Source organism: Acomys minous, assembly GCF_964271855.1.
Source record: "Acomys minous genome assembly, chromosome: 12".
In the NCBI taxonomy this organism is placed as follows: Eukaryota; Metazoa; Chordata; class Mammalia; order Rodentia; family Muridae; genus Acomys; species Acomys minous.
This window is the reverse complement of record NC_140493.1, coordinates 100,740,461-100,761,606: the sequence shown is the minus strand read 5'-3', so window position 1 is coordinate 100,761,606 and position 21,146 is coordinate 100,740,461. Positions and strand designations below refer to the sequence as shown.

General features: G+C 42.8%; 1 protein-coding gene across 5 annotated transcripts in view; it reads right to left on the bottom strand.

The window, feature by feature from the left end:
- CEP112 (centrosomal protein 112) overlaps positions 1-21,146 on the bottom strand; it is a 391,861-nt gene that overhangs the window by 80,151 nt on the left and 290,564 nt on the right. For 4 of the 5 annotated variants that reach the window (XM_084751376.1, XM_084751377.1, XM_084751378.1 and 1 more), the window contains 2 exons: positions 13,178-13,240; positions 6,890-7,039 (listed from right to left, as the gene is read on the bottom strand). The exons of the other annotated variant lie outside the window; for it this stretch is intronic. In XM_084751376.1, the coding sequence (XP_084607502.1) occupies positions 6,890-7,039; positions 13,178-13,240 (213 nt within the window). The remainder of the gene's footprint in view (positions 1-6,889; positions 7,040-13,177; positions 13,241-21,146) is intronic. 5 annotated transcript variants of the gene reach the window in all.

Below are 21,146 nucleotides of genomic sequence, written 5' to 3'. Positions count from 1 at the left end.
TCAATGTCAAGGGTACCACTGTTTCTAGGGTCTTTCTGTTATGAGTCTAACCTCCTCACTAACATAACCAAATCTGGGGAGGCTGGACTGTGTGGAAGCCTCATCTTTTTCCTCTTGGGATGGGAGGAGGAAAGATGGATGAGGAAGCAGAGCAGGTGAGGATCAGTGCTTGCTCTATCAGGGGGAAACAACCTTTTCTCTGCTTCATGGACGTCAGAAATGAGAGTAAATAAGAACTCAAGAAGGCGTACGAAGCCCTATGCAGCCTGGGAACGTGAACTCTAAGAGATTTATTTAATTAAATCTCAAAGGCAGAGCAGCCAGCTCAACAGCACCGCAAGCTTCCCTTTGCTCCCCTTTTTCTTCCCTTTCCCTCAGGCTACAAAACAGGTGGAAAACACGAGGGGTCAACTTTCTGTAAACAGAAAAAAGGATTACTATGCTTCAAAAGTATCTGGGATCAATTCTGAACACTCAGAGGTATCCTGGCTAATAGCCGTATACACCCTGGTTCATCCACGAGAGTTCCATGAGAAAGACTCCTCTAGGAATCCCACATAAAAAGCTGGTCATTTCTATGGAGAAACACTAGGTCCTCCTAGCTTTCCTTTCAGCAATATCAAAGTTGCATTAAAATGGGCATGGTGGTACATACCTATAATCTCAGCACTTAGGAGGCAGCAATCTTTGGGTCTCTGAGTTCAAGTCCAGCCTGATCCACAGAGTGAGTTCCAGGTCAGCCAGGACTACACAGAGAAACTCTGTCTCAAAAAACAAGAACCAAAACCCAACCCAAACCAACTAACCAAACAAACAACCCAAAACACTACATGAGTGATAGTTACACATTGGAAAAAAAGGTGAACAAAAATACAGTGCCTATGCAACATGGTTCAAATACAATGCTTGAGCAGGAGATACTCTTAATCACCAGCAGCTCAGAGAGGAGCATTAAGAAGCACCTGGCCACTGAGCACCCAATCAAGGCAGAGCTCTAGGCACGGAGATGCTGAGGAAAGGGCACGGCAGACAACTGCATCCATACAACACGAGAATTGAGGTCAAGTTTGTGGCTACACATGACTGAAACTCACACGCCTGAACAGCATGGAAACAGCAACACTACCCAAGGCCGTGATAGGAAGGGTCGGGGTAGAGGACAACTGCAAATGCCCTCCTCATTCCTCAGCCCCGGTCAACCCGCTCTGTTCCACAGTTCAACACCTGATCTGCTTTACCCCTGTCTCTAGATTTCCAATCTGCGGAATGAAAGTTAAATGTTTTCCTAAACGAACAAACAGTATTTAAAAGAGGGTTCGCTCTGAGGCTACTTGCACTTCCCCGTTACTGTGTAACAGGGCATCTGAAATGATGTCCACATTGGTTCTATGCCCACTATTTCTGGCCAGTGACATTTGGGGTGATGTGAAAAACTTTTATCTTTTAAAAGAAATTCTAAAGGATTTGTCATAAGTGTATATTGTTTAATGTAGTTTTTTTTTAAAAATAAAACTACAGAATAAATTTGCTCAAAAATAAAAGATGTGAAGTTAACAAGAGAGACTCTGGGTTGACGAAACAGGAGATTTGTCACTAGTTTTAGACAGAGTGGTAGGTGAAGACTTAGGCCCTTGGTGTGGAATGACTGCGGGGACCCGAATGGCTTTGGGACTGACCTGACTTGGGGTGGGGAATGGGAAAGGAGACAGACCGGGTGGGCTGTGCCCGCTGATGGACACACATTAGCAGCCGGGAAACAGGATATTGTGCTGCTGATCCAGGAGGTGGGTTTGTTATAAAGCCAGAAGAGGAGGGGGTTAGCTAACCTTGGCAGGGCCTCTGTGGGGGATAGTCTCAGCCTGCAGTCGTCTGGGAGTGGGAAGCTGCGGTCAACTTTCTGCACACACTGCTAACATCTGTACTGTGGCCTTGGCATTCCCATGGCTCTGAGGCCCTGGGATCCATGACATGGTGGTGCTCTCCATGGACGACTGAGATGGATTTACCTTGATCATATAATTTCTGCCACTGTCATCAGAAAATAGTCTACTTCTTTCCACTTGGTTCAGTACTGGCCCGGCAACCTGTCTTGGGCAGCAGATTGTGGTGGGAGTGACTCTGCGTCTTCCTAGTGTAGTAGCTTCATGACAAAGGTAGGTTCCGCCTCACATCTCTGAAGGCTCCCTCGGCCACACTAGCTGCCAAGGGAAAGCCTGCCTATTCCTTAAGGGACATGCCACGCGGGGAGGAGGCTCTATAATCATCCCAGCCATCCCAGCCTCAGCCAAGCTTTCTCCTAAATGAAATCCAATGGTGCTTCAGAGCCACTCAGCTGCTCCTGTCCAATTCTAGATCCTAAGAACAACAAGCATATAATGAAGCTGTTTCTTTAAGCCACCAGTTAAAGCATATTCGGGTGTGCATCAGAGGCAATCCTTTCTTTTAAAATATTTATTACATTCATTCATTTAATTTTGGAGGGCAAGAACATCTACTGTGGGCATCAAACATCTATGGTGTGGGCTCTGGGGAACAGAACTCAGGTCACCAGACTTGGTGTGAGTGCCTTCACCCACTGACCCATCTCAAGCTCCAGGGATAATCCTTTCTGCAAGCTGGACTTCAGATATAGAAATAAGATAAAGCAAAAAAAAAAAAAAAAAAAAAAAAAAAAGATAAAGATTTTATTGCTTTTACTGTAATAGTTATGCTATAATTCAAACACATCAAGAAAATCCATAGACTGGAGAGATGGCTCAGTGGTTAAGCGTACTTGTTACTCTTCCAGAGGACCAGGTTTGATTCCCAGCACCCACATGAACGCTGTCCTGTAACTCCAGTCCTAGGGGATCTGCTGCCCTCTGCTGGCCTCTCTGGACACCAGGCAGGCATGTGGTGCATGATACAAGAGCAGGCAAAACACCCATGCACATAAAATAAATAAAAATAAATCCACTTTTCAGAGACATCTAGAAGTCAAACTCTGATGTGTAATTGTACTCTTCCTTCTCTTTTTTAAATGATTTATTTATTGTTACTCTACGTGCACTTGTGTTTAGCCTGCATGTGTGTCTGTGTCAGGGGGTCAGCTCTTGGAGTTATAGACAGTTGTGAGCTGCCATGTGGCGGGTGGGAGTTGAACCTGGGTCCTTTGGAAGAGCAGTCTGTGCTCCTAACTGCTGAACCATCTCTCCAGCCCTTGCACTCTTCTCTTGATAGACATTTTTATTTATATGTACCAATCTTATAGCCTGGGTTTCCATGGCAAAGCACTGTGTGAACATCTTCAATGTGCTTACACAGCTCCTCTGACAGGGTTTCTGTTTACTTCCTATGGTGGGAGGTGTGGAGAGGAGACACAGAATGCTGCTGTCACTCGGCATCACCAGGCACAGAACGGGCCACAGCCAAACACTTCATGACGAAAACAAAGCACGACTCTTTAATCATCATATTGGGGGTGAATTCTAGAATTGGGTGAAAGGCTAAGCAGACCTCCTAAGCAATTTAATAGTGTTGAGCAATGTCAAATTATTACCCAAACTATGCTGTCCTCAGTTGATTCTAGGCCGCTTTCCCCTCACATGTTCTCTGCAGCATGACTTTAGTACCTACAGAAATCCATTGTTAGCTCAGGAGGCACATGCACTGAATTTACTAGTCATCTCTATTCTTGGTCTTCAGTTTGAGAGAGCTCTGCTCATCAAGCTGAAAGTGGGGTGAAGCAGGTTTCACAATTAGCATCCTTGCTTTTTATACACCATTGTTGACTGTTTCTTCAGACAGATGTATTTGGTTCCAGAAAATTGAGCCTTATGGTGACTCCGCCCCTCTGTAATTAGCCACAGATGTCCCTGTATCTCCATCTGGATGTATAGAGCCCTCAGTGTAATTAGAATGTAAAAGTCCTTAGATTTGATCCATCACGCAGGCAGGCAGAAGAGGGGAGTGAGGATCTCCACCTGAGCATTTGGTTGTTTCATTCATTCTCCGGGATCTCCTGTACAGACACCGAGGGAAGCTTGGGCTCTCAGGGAAAACAGACTGTAGCTTGAACCTTGCACACCACTTGTCAGGAAATTTGGTGTTGAACTGGTTATCCAGTCTTAGCTTTGTCTCCCCATGGTAATGACCAAGGAATCCTTTTCTTAGAAAGAGTCCCTTAATGGTTGGGAAAACTGAGCTGTGACCAAGTGTGGAGGCAGAGAAGAAAGCTGAGAAGCTGCAAGGCCCTGGGACTGCTGGAGGACTGGAGGGCATTGATGGGAGAAGCCCACAGGAGCTCGCCCTGGCGTTCAGGTGACAGGCTGCCCCCACACCCAGTAGCTTGGACTCACTAGCTGAAAGAAAGGGCGCCAGCTTGCTCTGAAGTCCATTCAGAAGCAGATGCTTTTGGTGAATAGCAAGATGGTGACACAGAGGAAAAGCCTCCTGCATCCAGGGTGAGGAAGAGAGCCACAATGCACCAGCCTGCTACGTTAGGAAAGGGTGCCTGGTAGCTGTAAGCTCAGTGAGAGGGAGAACTCTCCTAGAAATATCTATGACCAGGAAAGCTAAGTGCTGGGCATAGAACTGGGGTTGAGGTTGGTAGAAAATGAAAGGGACGTTTCCTTTCTAATAGAATGCAGGGCTGTCTTTGGATGTACCTTTCCTTTTTTATTTTTTAAGAATTGAGTAGTAGGGCTGGAGAGATGGCTGAGAAGTTAATAATACTGGATGTCCTTCCAGAGGTCCTGAGTTCAATTCCCAGCAACCACATAATAGCTCATAACCATCTATAGTGAGATCTGGTGCCTTCTTCTGGCATGAAGGTGAATATACAGAGAGAACACTCACATACATTAAATAAATAAACAAATAAATAAGAACTGAATAGTACATTAATAGAGGAATAAGAGATAAGTTGGGTTTTATGTACAACTGTCAAGACATTTGCTAATTTTGTAGCTTCATGTGATTAGTTCTGAAAGTTTGAGATGATAAAGTATGAAACACACAAAAAATTGTAAGGGTTAAGTGCAGTAATGGAACATAAAATAAATGAAAATGTTTGCTAGAGAACCCAGAACACAGTGCCTCTTGAATGAATATCACATGTGTGTGTGTGTGTTTCTAATACAGCCAGGAAAAAAAAGCCAAAGAAATGAGTGCCAATAAGTCAATTATTTTAGCAAGTTTGATAGAGGTAAGTAAAAAGCTGTTGACTTTATACACTAAATAACAGAACCCAAGCTGAATTATATTTCAACTATTGTTGCACTTCCATTTTTCTTTAATTAATAAACATCCCCCCAGACAAGATTTTGCCATAAAGCTCAGGCTGGCCTTGAACTCATGATCCCTCTGCTTTAGTGAAGAACTGAGATTACTGGAATGTGCCACTACACTTGGCTTTTTAACTGTATTATAATTCTAATTTATTGCTATCAAGAAAAATAAGGTACATGTGTTTATGCACATGCTATGTACATATCAACTGCCATCTTTTAAAATCAGTCTATGATTTGGGGTGGGTCTGAAGTTATGATTAAAAGGCTTTTCCCTTTTATGATGCAAATGGATTAAAACTATAAGAATAAATATTTTTAAATGGGTAATTGTGCTATTTACAATTCAAGGTATTTTAATCTTCTAAAAACAATGTGAGGACATTTGCTAGGGATGACCTCACTCTTGTCTTCTCCTGCTTATAAAATGGGATCCACTTGTTCATTTGAAAATTGAAAATTACCAACCACTTGGTTATTTGGACATAAGTAAAAGAGAAATACACTTAAAATGAAACTTTGATGTAACTGAAACAATTTAAACAAACTCTACAGCTCAGTTCATGGAATGGAAATAGTTAAAAGGTCAGTGGCACCAACTGTAAGTGGAAAATGGATAACATCATTAACCAAATCCCAAATCCTCACCTGTAAAGTGAGAAAGTTGGCTGTACTGGTCTCAAAAGTTTTTCCCATCCCTTAAAGCCTTTTATTTTATTCAATACCATCTAGGCATACACATACACACACACACACACACACACACACACACACACACACACACACACACACACACACACACCCTAATTTTCTTTGCTCTGTATGACTGTTCTACATGTTTTAAGTATTGTTACAGCAAAGGCAGTGAAAAAATAACCTTTTGCTGGGCACCCTTTAAAATGATTTGTTCTCCTTTCAGCCTTATTTATAAAGGTTTCCAGATGCTGCTCCTCACAGATGAAGCCCAGCGTGATGCAGACACTTCCAATAGCATCCGCTACTATGAAGCCAAGGAAAAAGCCACTTTGAGATCTCACTGCCTTTCACCTACAGCATCAGGTCTAGGGAGTTTTCTGTTGCTATTAAGGTGTGAATGGTTCTCTGATGCCATTTAGCAACAACCAACGTTTTCAGCAGCAACAATCAACCCTGTGCTGTGTCAAAGCACATCAGATGGCTGGCATTCCATGCCTGGAACAAGGGCTATTGCTCATTATGCGAAAACATAATGAAAGGATGTGGGCAAAGAACAGAATGTGAATTGGAAGCCGACTTCTGAATGTGCTAGGCAGCAGGACTGGGCTGAAACACTCATTCTAATTTCAAGAGACAATTCCAAAGTAGTTCTCAAGAGAAAGGCCGAGGTATTTTTCAAATATTTGTTCAATATGAATGGGTGGGGGCTGCCAAAAATGACTTTTTATGCTGGCATGCGATCTCTTGGAGGGAAGTCGGCCTGAGTCACCGGATACATCAAAGGCAGGGAGTCCAGTGAATGGAAAGACTGCAGGCTGTGTGAGCAAGCCCGATACCTGTGCTCATCTGCCCACTGCTGGGCCTTCAGCCTCCTTTTAATTACATTAAAGCAGCTGGAAGCACTGCTTACTGGAGTCTTCGATTACCTTGATTGCTTGGTCATTATCTCTAATCAGCTGCTGCTTCTCATCTTCAAACTTTTGTATAGCATCCTGGAGCCGCCTTTCTGCAGCAAGCTGCTGCCGGCTGCTCTCCTCTTTCAGAGAGGAAATGGTTGTCTGAAGTTCTGCTATGATCTAAAATGAAAACAGCATGCTGTAACTTCAAATTCTCCGGCGAGAGGCATCTATTTTATATGTATTTATGCTCAACAAAAGAATGAATTTGGCAAAACTCTATTCCACAAACTGAACATTTTCAATTAACATATCACTCAGGATAATGCACAGAATTCCACACAATAAAAGACTACAATAAAACTGTGAATGGTGAACAACTGCTGAACCAAATATACTTGGAAGGCATTTCCACTCTAACATTCCATGATATTTACTCATCAGAAGAAAGAACATCTGTGATCCCAAAAAAATGAAAAGCGGCAGATTGTATTCTACTGAGAAATAAACTTAATAGTGAGAAAGGCTGCTCTGACTTTTTAAAGACTTTGTACGCCCATCACCTACCAGTCTCCCACACCCCATGACCACCATTTACCACCCACCACCACTTACCACCCACCCCCACCCCAACATCTACCACCACCCCTTACCCATCAGCCCCCCCTCCCCCCTCCCCCCCATCACTACTACGACAACCCACCACCACTTCATTCTTCATGGTCACCCAATTCTACATGGGTTTTGGGTATTAACTAATGTTTATGTAGTGTGCTGAGATTTGAAGTTTTTATATTATTTACTACTGTGGGATAAGTATAAGTTATTAACTCTTTTCAAAAATGAGAAAACAGACAAAAAGAGAGGTCAATTATTTTTACATTGTTGACGATTTCCAGCTACGGAGATGCATAAAAGAACCGAAGCCCACAGGCAGCTTCATCCTCCAATGAGCCACTTTCATTTTTGTTTTGAACTGCACACACTCAAGAAAGCTGATTCTGGCTCATGTAGTGAGTGCCCTTTCACAGACACACTCTGGAGCTTTCTCCACACTTTGGAGTTAGTTCCCTTCCGGGTTCCCACCAGCCTCTCAAGTGAACATCTCATGAGGACAGGGACGCAATGGGCGCACTGAGTGATGCCCTTCCTTTGCTTTGGATGTAGCTACTTCCTTTCGATCTCAATAGCAAGGGTTTATTGTTCATTTGTTTGTTTTTGAAAGCAGGAAATGGCTGTTTCTCCTAATAAAAGAAATGGCATTGGTGCTCACACCACTGCTCTGTGAGAGGGAATGTAGTTGCTGAGAAACACTGGGCTTAGTTACCTTTCTTGATCTCAGTTTCCCACAAAACAGGAGCACAGCATCAAAAGACAAAGGACAGAAGCTGTATAGAGGTCCATAAAGGCCAATTGCTGTAGAAATATTAGTTGTCACAATGGACACAAACAGCATTGTTATGATAAATATGGAATGTTCACACTTAGTGTACAAACTTGCTGTAACAAAGTTTAAAATTTAATCAAATGTTAAGATTATTTTTGAAATGTTAACATTCCTAAGAGCAGTGTGAGAATATTAAATGGCCCCTTTGCTGTGGGTGGAGGAATTCCCTTACCAAAAACAGAACAGTGTTGATCTATTTTGAGAATTTTGATTAAATGTTGCTTCCATGCCACAAATGTCACATCTGTTCAGTGACTTTTCATAGCACCTCCCTGAGGTAGTAAAGGTTAGAGAGCAAATGTCAGAACTGAAGCACAGAAGAACCAGCTCCTGGAAGTTACAGGGCCAGAGGAGGGAGGGATAAGAAAGCCAGATTTCTTCAACCTACCATGAAATTGAAGATTGGTATTTTATGGGAACCTGGAGCCAAACAATGAACACAAGTTAGTACGTGAGTATCTCAAGCTGAGTAAGGCATAACTTCACAGAAGTGGGTGCTTAGCTGTGGTGTGATTTAGTTCTCTGCAAGTTTATCACATGCACCGATCTGGGTATCTGTCATAGTCATGTAATCTACTTTTAAAGTACAAGATAGTTATTTTCTTTTTAAAAAATACTAGCATTGAGCAAATCAACAGTGAGAGTTGAGGCAGGAGGATCAGGAGTTCAAGGCCAGTTTCAGCTACATGGTGAGTTGGATGCTAACTGGGTTATATGAGACCTTGCCTCAGAAAAAAAAAAGTGAGATTACCATAGCTAAGGTTGAAGATAAAAATATTTTGGGGGTATTTTAAATGATTTTAAGGGCTCAAGACCAAGATATTCCTCATTTTTAAAAGATTCTGGACAATGCATAAAAAAGAAATGAGTGTAGGTTTTGAAAGGAACTGTAAGGGATGCTCTAAGGAAGGCACATTCTTTAGGGGAAGGATAATAAGACTTCTGTAGGGAAAATGGAATTAATTTGCAAAACTATTTTTAAAACTTATAAAGGTGACATAAGGGAATGTCAAACATTTGAGGTGAAACACTATAGCTAGACAAGTGGGTTGATTACTAGGAGGAGACAATGTCACCTAACAAAAGGGTCACTTAAGAAAAAGATTTAATATTCCAGATTAAGAAGTAGTCAGAATACAAGGTTAACATGCAAGGTTTAGCTGAGGAACACAACATTTATGTCTATACACTTATCACCTGGAAAGCTGAACTCACATATTCTATCCTTTCCATAAATAATGGTGAAAAGTTTCCAGGGAAAAAAAGGAATTATAAGCAATCATAATTGGGAGTCTCGTTTGAATAGAATCATAATTAAAGAACATCAAAGGTCACAGCTGGGCATGGTGGCACATGCCTATTATCCCAGCACTCAGGGGCAGAGGCAGGCAGATCTCTGTGAGTTCAAAGCCAGCCTGGTCTACAAAGTGGGTTCAGGACAGCCAGGGCTGCACAGAGACACCTTGTCACTAAATGCTCACCCTGTGTCTACTCCTCACTGCTTCACAGTAAGGAGTGCCTCAGGACATCTTACGTAGATCTGAGCAATCAACACTCTGGCAAACAACAGGGGCTATTTTGGGAGGGTGCTATAAGCAGCCTCACCCATGAAAGCAAGAATGGTTGTTAATATTTGTTAAACAGTGAGACTTTATATAGATAAAAGGATATTATTTAAAGTCTTTACAGAATTTAAAATAGAGGTTAAGTTTCACCTTTAAATCATTCTATTTTTTTTCCAGATTTTGGTACAAATTGAAAATTTTCTAAAACTCTTCCTCCAAGTTCAATAGCCAACACAAACCATACCTAGAAAGGACAGGAGGGCACTGGGGCTCCTCACAAAATACAGGAAGGCAGAGTCCCTTGCTCCCCTCTACTTTCTGGCATGGCCCCTGGACACAGTTCAGGCCTGTGGCATACTTCAGAGGCATTATCTCCACCATGAAGGGGAAGCAAGGCAGGGTAGTGGCGTGGCTTGATTGGCACTGGGTGGGTTCAACTGGCAGCCGGTCCTCTTCAGCTATGAATATCTGTGCAAAATGGGACTACCTTATTTTGGAAAAGGAAGAGTAGGGAACTGAACTGAGTATAGGATCTCTGCTAAGACTAAGAAGGCAAGGTTCCTATCTAATATTCAGACAAAAAGAACAAAATGTGACTGAGAGAAACAGCATGGCAGAGACCATGCCTCCCTGGTTGTTATGGTGGAGGCTGCATGACTCACTCAGGGACTGTGCCTGGGGTTAAGCGCACATGGTCTACTAGGTCCAAAGCTCGATAAAAATCTCAAAGATCAAGTAACTTCCTTTCCAGAAGGAAGAGATTTCAAATATTTTCCAAATTTAAGCTGCTGCTCTCTTGAGTGCCAATGGATCCATCACTAATGTATTCACATTAGCACTGCTCTTGAGAGGAGGATTTTTAAATCCTGATAAACACGCTGAAGCAACTTTGCTTCTGGCACTTTCACCAGCTTGATGAGATATGTGTTGAGAATCCACCAAACTAGCATCTGAAAGCAGCAACAGCCTATGTTTTTGTTTTTGTTGTTTTGTTGTTTGCTTTTTGTTTTTTAATGTTCATTTAAAAATCTGTTTCTCAGTAGTGATTGGCAGTGTAGACTAATGTTTTCAAATGCCAGCTCATGGCTATAAATACTCACTGTATCAGAGATGGGTACAGATGGGCACTGTTATCAGTATCTTCCATTTGACAGCCTGTTAGTACTCATTTTTCTGGCATCACATTGCTCTTTAGTTTATGAAATGATTACAGGGCAAGATAGTTACTGGTTGTTTCTCATGCCCTCCTTAATGTCTTGAAGAAAAATAGCACACATGTACATTTCCAAATTTTATGGAGAAATTTCATCAGTTCTTAAACACCCCAAAGCATGGTGTCTGATGAAAAAATTTCCTCTTTTCTCTAGACCTTTCCTTGGCCCCTTTCTCCTTTTTCTATTGAAATGTTCACACACCTAAGGTTGCTAACAGCTATTAAATGCTTCATTACATACAAGGCACTGTGTGCTTTGGATGCTGGTTCTACTTACTAGTTAAAACTGTCTTAAGAGATAAGTAATGATCTCCCCTTGATTAATGAGGAAACTAAATGCCAGAGGTGGCAGTAAACCCACTCAGGGTCCCACAGGCGCCATGACTGGCTGGTGTTCCGTCCATCCCTGTGGATTCCAGGCTTAGGCTTTCCTCTATGCTAACATTCAGTTTGCTTTAATGTCACTAATGGGGCTTCTGCACTCATTCTGTAGCCAAACCTAAGCTCCTATTTACAATCTTGTTAGGTAAGCATTTTTACTAGTTAGCTTCCTTCTTAGTGTCTGTATCCTCCATTTCAAATAAAGCAAAAATAAATACCATGCCAAGCTGCAATTTTTCATGTTTCTGTTTAAACATCAATTTGGGAGTGTTAAGGTTTCTTTCAGCTGGTTATAAGCATCGTTTTCAGCAGATTAACAAGGACATTTCTTCCTGAAGGGGCTGGAACAATGGCAACCAAGCCATAATCATCTCTCATATAAACACACATGACTGTTCAATTAAACAAAAACTTCTGGCTTTCTTAATGGCATGAGAATTATATAACATGCTCATTTTAGAAATAATTACAGAATTGACATTTCCTGATAACTACATTCAAAGTTTTGCTGTATTAGGAAGGTGAAGCATCAGGCCAGACTGGTGTGTCAAAGGTCAAGACTGCCACTTTGAAGTCAGAGCCAGGCTGTGTCCTGGCTTAGTCACTTGCTAACTCCTATGATCTCATCTCTCTGATCTCAGTTTTCTGCCCTCTACTGCTGAGTTTCATCCCCAGCCCTTAACTCTCAGTTTTCTCAACTGGAAACATGGAGCCAGTAAGGAAGACTAAAGGAAGTTACTAGGTTTATGCCCAGAAATGTTGAATATTACCATTTGTTCTGCTGCTCCTATTATGAGGCAATTCATAAAATGTTACATGAATTGAAGTTTACATGCCATTGTATAAGGCAATGATACTAAAGCCAACTTAAAATCATTAGACATGAAAACTGTAAAATGAAATGGCTTAGTTACCCATCTACAAAGTGAAGGTAAGCAGTGTTCACTTCTACAAGAGCTCACAGAACTCTAGAGGGTTGGGGCTCCCTAACTGAAGCTTTTGGAAAATGGACCAACTCATGCAGCAAAAGTTCTGGAAGCACCACTCCTCAAGCAGAGATGGTGTTCAACTGTTGTCTTCCTTACAGTAAAACTGCCAGAGTTAACAACAAACAAGCCATGGGTGCAGCAATTCTTTTCCACCCTCCAGAAGGAGCCAGCAGTTGAGGCTGTGATTTAACCTAGATTTGTCTGTCATTTTGCATTAGTCAAGTAGCTCATGGGTGCAACGAGTTAGAATATTGAAAAAAAAAAGTACAGATGTTATCAACCTGCTTACATCACAAATGTAGGCGTGTATCTCCTGCCCTTGTGAAATGTGTTTCGGCCTGGGCTTGTTCAAGTGTGCTAGCTGGTTTTACAACATCTTTCTCTCTCCCCTTTCCTCTCCCTTCTCTCCCTCCCTCTCCTCCCTTTCCTCTCTCCTCCTCCTTCTCTCTCTTCTCTCTCTCTCTCTCTTTCTTTCTCTCTCTCTCTCTCCATGAATATGATGCATGTGTGTGTTTGGTGTGTTGGCTCAAAATGCACAATTGTTCCTAATTTTAATAAGATTGAAATATTAAAAACATATTTTATTTATCTACCCATAAAATATGATACTAATCCATGAAAAACTGACAAGGATTGAAGTACAAAGGCTTTGCTGCGCTGGACTTATTTCTGCTTTTTGCTTAGGGTTTACTGTTTTGTTTTGTGTCTTTGACCCGTCCTTACCTGGGAAGACTTGGCAAGCTTCTGAGTGTATTCCTTCTCGATCTGCTTCAGCCTGCTGTTGGCCTGCAAAACACACGTACACGAACACACACACACAGTGACCTGTGAGCTTGGTATCTCTTCCACATGCCTATCACCAGGCAGCTGGGATGCTTGCCAGCTGCACCGCCCTTCTGGGCAGCCAGAAAACCACAGGGCTTGTCTTTGATCTGACGCCAAGTATTCATCACTGAAGAAGCAAGCAAGGGAAAAAAAAAAAAAAAAAAAGAAATCTCTCCTGCCAATTACTAGACAAACATCAGACTTCTGTGGATAGAAGAAAAGGGGAGAAGGAGAGACAGAAATAGACATAGCAAGTGTGACGGCTCAAAGGTAAAGGAAGGGGGAGAATGAAGAAACAGGAAGGGAGAGGAAGACAAATGGGACAAGGAACTGGAGGACGAGGAAGGGAAGGAAGGTGGTAAATTGAATGCTCTTTTACCTTAGTTTAAAAAGAAAAATAGGTGTTCTCAGACAAAGGCAGATGTGAAAAGTTCAGACCACTAAGCAGAGTTGAGCCCCTACTTGGCTGAACACACAAGCGCAATCTTTTGAAGTGACAAATATATCTAAATCAAACAGTTTTATATGCTGGAACTAGGGTAGCCTTCCCAGAATAAGTCCACATTGCTCAGAGCACGATCATCCTTCTGTTGCCCATGTCTTAGCCCTGGGATGTGAGCCTCTGGCTGCTCGCTGAGAGGGCTTGGGATCTCGACTCTCTCTTCAGTCCCAGAAAGGCTCTCTGTCAACCACACAGACTCCCCATTTCTCAGACACAGTTTTAGCCATTACTCTTGTCTGCTTGTCCATCTGCCTGCCTCTCTATTTTGTCAACTTTTTTTCACTGTTTCTATCTTTGTCTTGATTTCTCTTAGAGTTTCTTCAACTTTACTTTAAGATATTCTATGAGAGGCGGGGTGTGGTGATGCACACCTTTAATCCCAGCACTCGCGAGGCAGAGGCAGGCGGGTCGTTGTGAGTTTGAGGCCAGCCTGGTCTACAAAACCAAAAACCAAAAAAAAAAAAAAAAAAAAAAAAAATTCTATGAGATTAGAAACAACTGCCAGTATAGTTGGAATTTCCAGAGGTTCTTTTATTTTTCTAGGAAACAGCATCATTATGAACTTCCATTTTACAAGTGAGGAAACTGAGGCATAAAGAGTTTTGGTTACCCTCCCAGCACCATATAGCTTAGAAAATGATGAAGTTGAGACTTAACATTTGCTCTGAACACACACACACACACACACACACACACACACACACACCCCAGTGGAACAGAGGGTTCTCTCCTTTGTGAGAATGCACAGCATGCACACCCACATAGGACATTGCTGAATCCTCCTGAGGTAACAATCTAAAGTCTGCAGATCTATCCATAACACCCATCTGAGTCTCTAGTGAATATTTGGGTCCCTTTCTTTCTCTTTAGAAACTTCCCTTATGTCTGTTGATCTTTAATGTCCTTTTTCTGGAGCCCTCTGTAGCTTGCTGAAAGCAGTTTGGATGCATACAGGTCTCTGATTGGATGGATGTCCCCATAAGGTATGACACAGGGGCCTAGTTACCACCGCCCCCCCCCCCCCCAGCTCAGCTCTCCCTGGACTTCCTTCCTAGACAACACATGCACAGAGCACACCCTCTAGTACACTACTTGCATCCGAGATATGGATGCCATGTTCTGATAAGGACACCTGGGTGTTGAGGACAGACACTATACACAAACTGTCATTGCACTCAAGTTACTTTTCTCATTCTATGTCTTTAGAGAGGCCCAGGGATGGGGGGTTAATGGGGGGTGCGACCGGCCATGTGATTAGCCAGGCCACCAGCTCTGAGTCACGTGACTTTACCCAAACTCTGAACCCATTTTCCAGTTGTCACCCTTCCCTTGCAATTCCCAAAGTCTTCCCAAACTTGGACAGCAAGAAAGATCCTCCTGCTTCTAAGGCATTCCCCAAGCCTCTTTCTCCTGAAGACTGTTTGTACTTTTGGTATGCCAGACCAATTCCGTTCCAGCCCTTTCTCAAATTCTAACATTTTGCTGATTATAATGTGTCAAGTTGTTTCCTTTCCTATCTTTTTGCAAGATTTTTTTTTGTACAAAAATGCTGACGTCTGGGTTGTATTTCAAAGTTCTGATTTCATTCTGGTTATCACAACAACTACACACTACACACACACACACACACACACACACACACACACAGCCCAAACTAGCTATTCTAATGTTTTGCCCACAGGGATTCTAAATGGGACAGCTATGTCCTGTGGCCTCTCCAAGGTCTAGGGATTATTTAGGAGGAGGATGCAGAGAGATTGTGAAAGCCAGAAGAGGTGGATGACTAGATAAAACTGTTTTCTGGACACAACTTGGCAGTCAAACATATGAACTCACAACGTCTTGCCAGCATGCCTAAGACCTGCACAAGATCAAGCCACACGACATCCTAGCGGGGAGTGGGGGAAGTATCAAGAAGTCCCACCCCTAGCTGAGAAACTGTTGGCAACTGACTGCTAAGCAAGGAAGAATCCATGTTCTTTGGGGCTGAGGTTCTTGAATGCGCATCCCTGCTCCGGTAACTACCCTCACCCCACACATACTGGCAGCGCTAAGAGAATACGTGGAATTGGGAGGGAATAGTGGTAGGAGAAACAGAGGAAGCAGTACAGGGTAGGAAAGGAGGAGTAGTCTTGATCATGACACATTATATGCATCATATAGTTTTAAATTAAATATGATGGAAATAGTTTTAAATTAAAAACAAACAAAGAAACAAACCCACAAAAGAACCTCAGGGCTTCATGCATATTATATCACTGAGCTATATTGCTAATCTTTTAACACTTTGATAGAACTTCCTCAGGAAGCAGAGATAAACAGGTACGTTTTTGTCTATAGTGCTTAAGGTCAGGCAAGTGGTTTCTTTATTTGAGTATCATATGGAATGAGGGAGCAGCCCATGCCAGGCTCTTCTCAATCACAGCACTAAGTGATAGCCACTGTGAGTCCCTAGAAGGTTAGTCCCATCCCTAAAGAAGTACTTGCTGAGAAGTGTTGGTTTAACCAAAGACAGATACATAGTACCCAGCCCTTTGCTGTGCAGTCTCCTGAGCCCTTACTTTTGAAGCAATCCCTTCAAAACTGCCTGTATCTTGGATTCGATTCCAAAACAATTCTTTATGGCTTATTCCACAGATCTCTGCATCTGCGGTCCCACTGAGCAGGCTCTAAGTTTGTTAAAGTGTAGCAAGGGCATGTGACTACTGCTGTTTGTCTGGAAAGCTGTCAGACTCCATCCCAGCTCTGTGACTAATACAGCAACTCTCCATTACAGAGTTAGGGCCACTTTGAACCTCTTGAGGTTTATTGGTTTTGGTTCACATTCTGCTAATGTTACTTATCACAAAATGCTTGATGAAGTATTTGTTGCTTTTAAAATAAGCACTTGCAGAACTCTTACCATGTGCCAGGCACTGTTCTAAGTGCTTTGAAAATATTTACCCACTAGAGAACCTAAAAATTAATTGCCGTGTCCTAAAGACTAATTTCCTTTTCAGAGATGCTGGTCAGCTCAGGAAAGGCTGTGTTTCAGCTGCAGGTCCTCCACAGGACCTGTGTGGCAAGCTGGCCCTGACAAACCAGACAAGCTCCTCTGCTGCAAAATATCAAATGCACCCCTCCAGTCTAGGGCTCTGGCACACACAAAACACACAAGGATCTCTCTTTACCTCTGTGGATCTTCTGTCTGAGCATGAAAAATGTAATTTTAAAAAGTGATGTTTTAGATAGTACCATTGTCTCTGAGAAAGATAAAGTAAGGAAAAGACAGGGGGAGACGGAGGAAGGCAGAGGGAGGTCTGTAATAAAAAACAAACAAACAAACAAAAAACAACACAAGTTCTTGAACACCTCCTCAATAGGATCTCTGAATAAACACCTGTAGGAGATCAGGAAGCCATGGGCAACTCCACGTACAAGGGCTTTGAATCAGAGGGAGCACAGAATAAAAAAGCCCAGCGCAGGGGACTAGTGAGCAATGGCTGAGCTGAATTCTGAGGGAGAAAAGAAGCAGAGTCTATAAGGCACTGCACGTGGTTGCAAGGAATTTGGTTTTTAATATGAGTAACATGGGAAGTTGCGGAAGTGTTTTCTGTGTAAGAGAAAATGTAATTTGTTTTAAGTAGTAATAAGATCACTCAAGATTTTTGGGGGGGCAAGAATCAAACAAAGAGGCCACGTACGCTGCTGCAGCAAATAATACAGCTTGGCAAGGGGGCTGATGAGACACAGGCAGGCTTTGGGAAAGACTTAAAACAAGAACCAATTGGACGTATTGCCTGATGAGGCAAGAATGACGTGAGGCGCTGAAGAAATGGCTCAGTGGGGGAAGACACAGGATGTACAGGCGTGAGTACCTGATTTCAGCTTCCCAGACCCCATATAAAGCTGGAGTGGGAGCTAAAATTTGGGCACCCCTACAGCAAGATAGGAAGTGAAGCCTGTCCCTGGGAGCTCAGGCCAACTAGCTTCTTGTATTCCGTGGCCAACAAGAAGAGACTCTCAATTAAGGTGGAAGGAAGTTGAGGACTGATACCCAAGGTTGTCCTCCGACCTCCACATGCATACCAGGGTGTAAGCTCACCATGTGCATCAACACGCATTCATGCACACAAAGATTAAAAAAAAAAAAGAACTTCAAGATTTTTGTCTGAAGTAACTAGAAAATGACATTATCCTTACTGGATATGAAAAAGTCATTTTGGGAGGAAAAGCAAGGGAAAAGTTTTGGAAACAGTAAGCTCAGAGGTGTGTGTTAGACAATATGACTGTCCCTTTGATAGCTCAGTTGGTAGAGCAGAGGACTGTAGACATCCATGGCTGAGAGGAATATTTGAGTTTTTAGCTTCAAGTCGGTGGGAGATGTGCAGCTTAAAAGGATAAAGCAAGAACTTCTGAATATGCACCCAGTGTATGAAATCATGTTGCTATATGAGCTTGCAAGACACTGAGTAGATACAAAAAAAGAAGAGGCCTCAGTATGTTCAACTCTGGGACTGAACATGTACAGAGGCCAGACAATGATAGAAAAGCAAAGAGGAGAAATGGCAGGGAGAGATAAGTAACTAGGAGAACACGGGACCATGAAACCAAGTGAGGAAGTAGGTCAAGGTCTAGGTCTGGCTGGCAAATGCTGCAGGAGGTCATGCGCAGGGAGGCCTGAGAAATGTTCACCTAAAACTAGCACCACAGTGGTCATTGCTGACTTGGAAGAAGACAAATGTATAACGCAAGGGGTTCAAGAGAAAGTGGAAGCAGGCACTGGAGCGGAATATAGTTTGGTTCAGGATTTTATTTTAAAAAGGAACGACACGGGGAATGGTACCTCAGAGGAAGTGGGTGAGGAGTGCTGATTTATTTTCGATAAGATGAGGGAAGTCGTATGTCTAGAGAGGGATGGAAGGACCACTAGCGTTAGAGAAGGAAACGGCACAGATAATGTTGCCGGCTTTCTGCAGACATATCTTTGAACAAAGGGGATGCGTTAGAGAACATCCAGCAAAGTATTTATAGGTTGAAGCTCCAACTCTCCAAAGTGATTGCATTTGGAGAGAGACTTTAAAAAGGTATTAGTGTGAAATGAGGGCAGGGTCATTGCAAGGGGGGACCAGATAGCGCATCTACCCTTTCTTCTTTCCCCTCTCCCTCCTCCCCATCGCCCCAGAATAAAGGGCAGGTAAGGATGCAGCGAGCAGAAGGCTGTACAAGTCAGAGTTGTTTCATCAGAAAGAAGCCCTGGATCCACCTTGGTCTTGGACTTTTAAACTCCAGGGCTCTGAGGGAATTATGGCCACAGCTTGTGGGTTTGTGATGACACCACTGCCGACTAACTCAGACCCTGGCAGGAGATGGCTTTGCTAGGAGTGTTGGGGCAAGTAATCCCCCAACAGTGGAGAGAGGTTCTGGTAGCTTCAGTTTTCTCCATGAAATAGGAGGAAAGATGCTTTAGCTGGATAAGAGAACAGCAGAAGAGACCACTGGGAGATGTGAGGCGTGAGAAAAGGTATGAACTGGCCATCTAGAGAAGAAAGGGAACAGAGAGAGCAAGTCTCAGGATTTTAGGAAACATCTAAAATTACCAGTGTTGAAGCTAAGGCAGTACTGGTTTATACTACACAAACACCTCTAGAACTTGCCAATAGCTTAAAGGAGAAGAATCAATACTCTGAAGACAGAGTATCTGAAAAGACAAAATTAATTTATTGCCCTTCGAGGGTTTTTCTATTTATCTGAATCTTAGTCACAGCTGCCTACACTTTGAGCTCCCTTGAAATAAAAGTCTAAAATGCTTTTGGTAAGTATGGCTGAAAATTAAAAGCTAATTTACCATGCAAACTGGCCTTAAAACATTTCTTGAATATTTTTATTCTCAGGATAGTACTAACTGTAAATTTCATTTCCATATATAAAATTAAGTAAGATTTAAGTATCTCAAACCAAGCCTTAAAAATTAGGCATGGCAGAGTACACCTGTAATCTCAGTTTGCAGGGAACTGAGCCATGAGAATTCCAAATTTGAGACAAGCCTAGTTTACATAGCAAGATCCTCTCCTCTGCTCCCCCAAAAGCCAAAAACAAACAAACAAACAAACCAAAACAATGCCCCCATCCTCCTTATTTTTATAGGCACATCTTTCTACATAAAACCATTATTCCCACAGTCCCTGCCTCACCCACCCCTCAGCATAGCCTGAATAGAAAAACAAAACAAAACACACCAGAAGAGGAGCATCACGATTTTGAAGACAGCCTTTCTGTAGAGCTGCTACAGCTGTGTCCATCACTGGCCCCTTCTCAGTGCTCACATTAGTGACTGGCCATGCGCTTCCTGTTTGGTTTCAGACATCCCTTGGTCCCTCCGTGCTGTAGGGCATGGCTGACATACTCTGCCTCCTACCCTGAACTTCCCTTCCCCCTTCACTATATAGTCCAGACATCTTGACTCTGCACTCTGTCTCTTCGCTTGCTCTCTTCCTTCTGTCTGTGTTACTGCTCTTCCACCCACCATGCATGGCAGTCAAGAGCTGCTTCCAATAAACCTGCATTTATATGCTGTAACTTCGTCTTGCCATTAGCTCATTCTGACGTTTCAATCACTTCCCTTCGTGCCTAGTTCTCTGCCTTTGTAAGGCTGCTTCCCTATGCCACTTCTAGTCAGGAGCCCCTTGCCTTATGCAATTCCTAAGAGAATCTTTGCATTGGCTCCTGCCTCCAAGTTTGTGTCCTGTTTTAATTCCTGTCCTGACTTTCTTCAAAAAACAAAAAATGCAAACCAAACGCATACCCCTCTCCACAAAGACATCTCATAGGGCTGCCAATGGCCCACAATCACCTTTATGAGCTACCAGTTTTTTGCATGGTTATCTTCAAGTGGTGCTCACCTTCCATCGTGTTTGGGACAGGGTCTCATGCTGCTCAGCACTATCTCCACCAAGCAAGCTGTCCTGTAAGCTCCCTGTCAGCTGTCTCTACATCTCATGCCATCATAGGAGCGCCGGGATGACAAGACATACGACTGCATCTGCATAATGTGGATTCCGGCAGGCGACTTAACTCCCTGGGCTGCTTCCTCAGCCCTCCATTTGCAATCTCTTAAACCACCATGAAGACACGGTGCGGCCACCCTGGTAAGACTGCACCGTTCTACACCAAAATGTTGAGAGAATCATAACAAATATTTAACGTAAATTATATGTAGACCAGTTAAGCTTCAAAAACCACTACAATTTACTTCCAAATAAAAGTGCCCATTTGGCCGGGCATGGCGACTCATGCCATTAATCTCAGCACGTGGGAAGCAGAGGCAGGTGGATCTTTGAGTGTGAAGCCATCCTGGTCTACAGAGTGAATTCCATACACACCCAG